This window comes from Phacochoerus africanus, chromosome 11 (genome assembly GCF_016906955.1).
Source record: "Phacochoerus africanus isolate WHEZ1 chromosome 11, ROS_Pafr_v1, whole genome shotgun sequence".
Taxonomy (NCBI): domain Eukaryota; kingdom Metazoa; phylum Chordata; class Mammalia; order Artiodactyla; family Suidae; genus Phacochoerus; species Phacochoerus africanus.
The window spans coordinates 2,717,947-2,719,395 of record NC_062554.1 but is presented as its reverse complement, the minus strand read 5'-3'; the positions used below and the strand labels follow the sequence as shown (position 1 = coordinate 2,719,395).

At 52.0% G+C, this 1,449-nt stretch overlaps 1 protein-coding gene across 1 annotated transcript; it reads left to right on the top strand.

Moving 5' to 3' along the window:
* Positions 1-224: 224 nt before the first annotated feature.
* On the top strand, positions 225-1,157 carry LOC125111669 (olfactory receptor 2AG1-like). The gene has a single exon (XM_047753692.1). It carries the CDS (start codon positions 225-227, stop codon positions 1,155-1,157), a length of 933 nt encoding a protein of 310 aa, XP_047609648.1.
* Positions 1,158-1,449: the final 292 nt, after the last annotated feature.

The window sequence follows — 1,449 nt, the reverse complement described above, 5'->3', positions numbered from 1 at the left end:
CTATTACTGTAATGTTTATTCTCTGTTTAGACTTTGTTTTATCAAGATAGAATTAAAAGAGGCAGAAACCGAGCACTCAAGAGGAGAAATCAGTTACCAGTGAGAAAGTCATCAGCTCATTGGCCATCCTCCATGGCCTCTGATGTTGCAAAACGATGGGACTGTCTTAGCAAAAATTCACCAAAAATCCGTTTGTTTCTTGGTAGCTACAGAAACAACACAGAATGGAGCACTGGAACTCCACCCTGGGAGGTGGCTTCATCTTGGTGGGGATTCTGAATGACAGTGGGTCTCCTGGGCTGCTCTGCGCCACAATCGCCGTCCTGTACATGCTGGCCCTGACCAGCAATGGCCTGCTGCTCCTGGTCATCTCAGTGGATGCCCGGCTCCACGCGCCCATGTACCTGCTGCTCGGGCAGCTGTCCCTCATGGACCTCCTGTTCACGTCTGTCGTCACTCCCAAGGCCCTCGTGGATTTTCTGCTGGGGGAGAGCACCATCTCCTTTGGGGGCTGTGCCCTTCAGATGTTCCTGGCACTGGCTCTGGGTGGCGCCGAGGACCTCCTCCTGGCCTTCATGGCCTATGACAGGTATGTGGCCATCTGCCATCCTCTGAGCTACATGGTCCTCATGAGACCGGGGGTCTGCTGGCTCCTGGTGGCCACATCCTGGGTCCTGGCATCCCTGAGTGCTCTAGGGCACACCCTGTATACCATGCACTATCCTTTCTGTAGGTCCCGAAAAATCAGCCACCTGCTCTGTGAGATCCCACCTCTGCTGAAGTTGGCCTGTGCCGATACCTCCAGATATGAGCTCATGGTGTATGTGACGGGTGTGACTTTCCTGATCCCCCCTCTGGTTGCTGTCCTTGCCTCCTACGCACTGATCCTGTTTACTGTGCTCCACGTGCCCTCGAGGGAGGGGAGGCGGAAAGCCCTGGTCACGTGCTCTTCCCACCTGACTGTGGTGGGGATGTTCTATGGAGCCGCCACGGTCATGTACGTCCTGCCCAGCTCCCTGCACAGCCCCGGGCAGGACCGCATCACCTCTGTCTTCTACACCGTGGTCACCCCAGCCCTGAACCCCCTCATCTACAGCCTGAGGAACAAGGAGGTGCTGGGGGCCTGGAGGAGGGTCCTGGGAAGACGTGTGCTGTGACTATACTTCACCAGCTAGGGAGAGCTTGTGACTTGCCACCAAAATTCATTTTTCCTCAATGTTAGAATTTTTCTGCTAAAAGTGAAGTGCTTTGACAAAAAACACCGTAGTGGCAAGTATATATTTCGTTAGAAAAATTAAGGAATGTAGCTTTAGTTGTCACGTGCCATTTTAAATCTTTCCATGAAGTAATTGTTGAGGTTTGTATCCCATTTTGTCTAAAATTTACTGTTTATTTTCCTAGTTAACTACTGTGTCAAATGGGGATAGGGACTTTGCAAACTTGGGACGT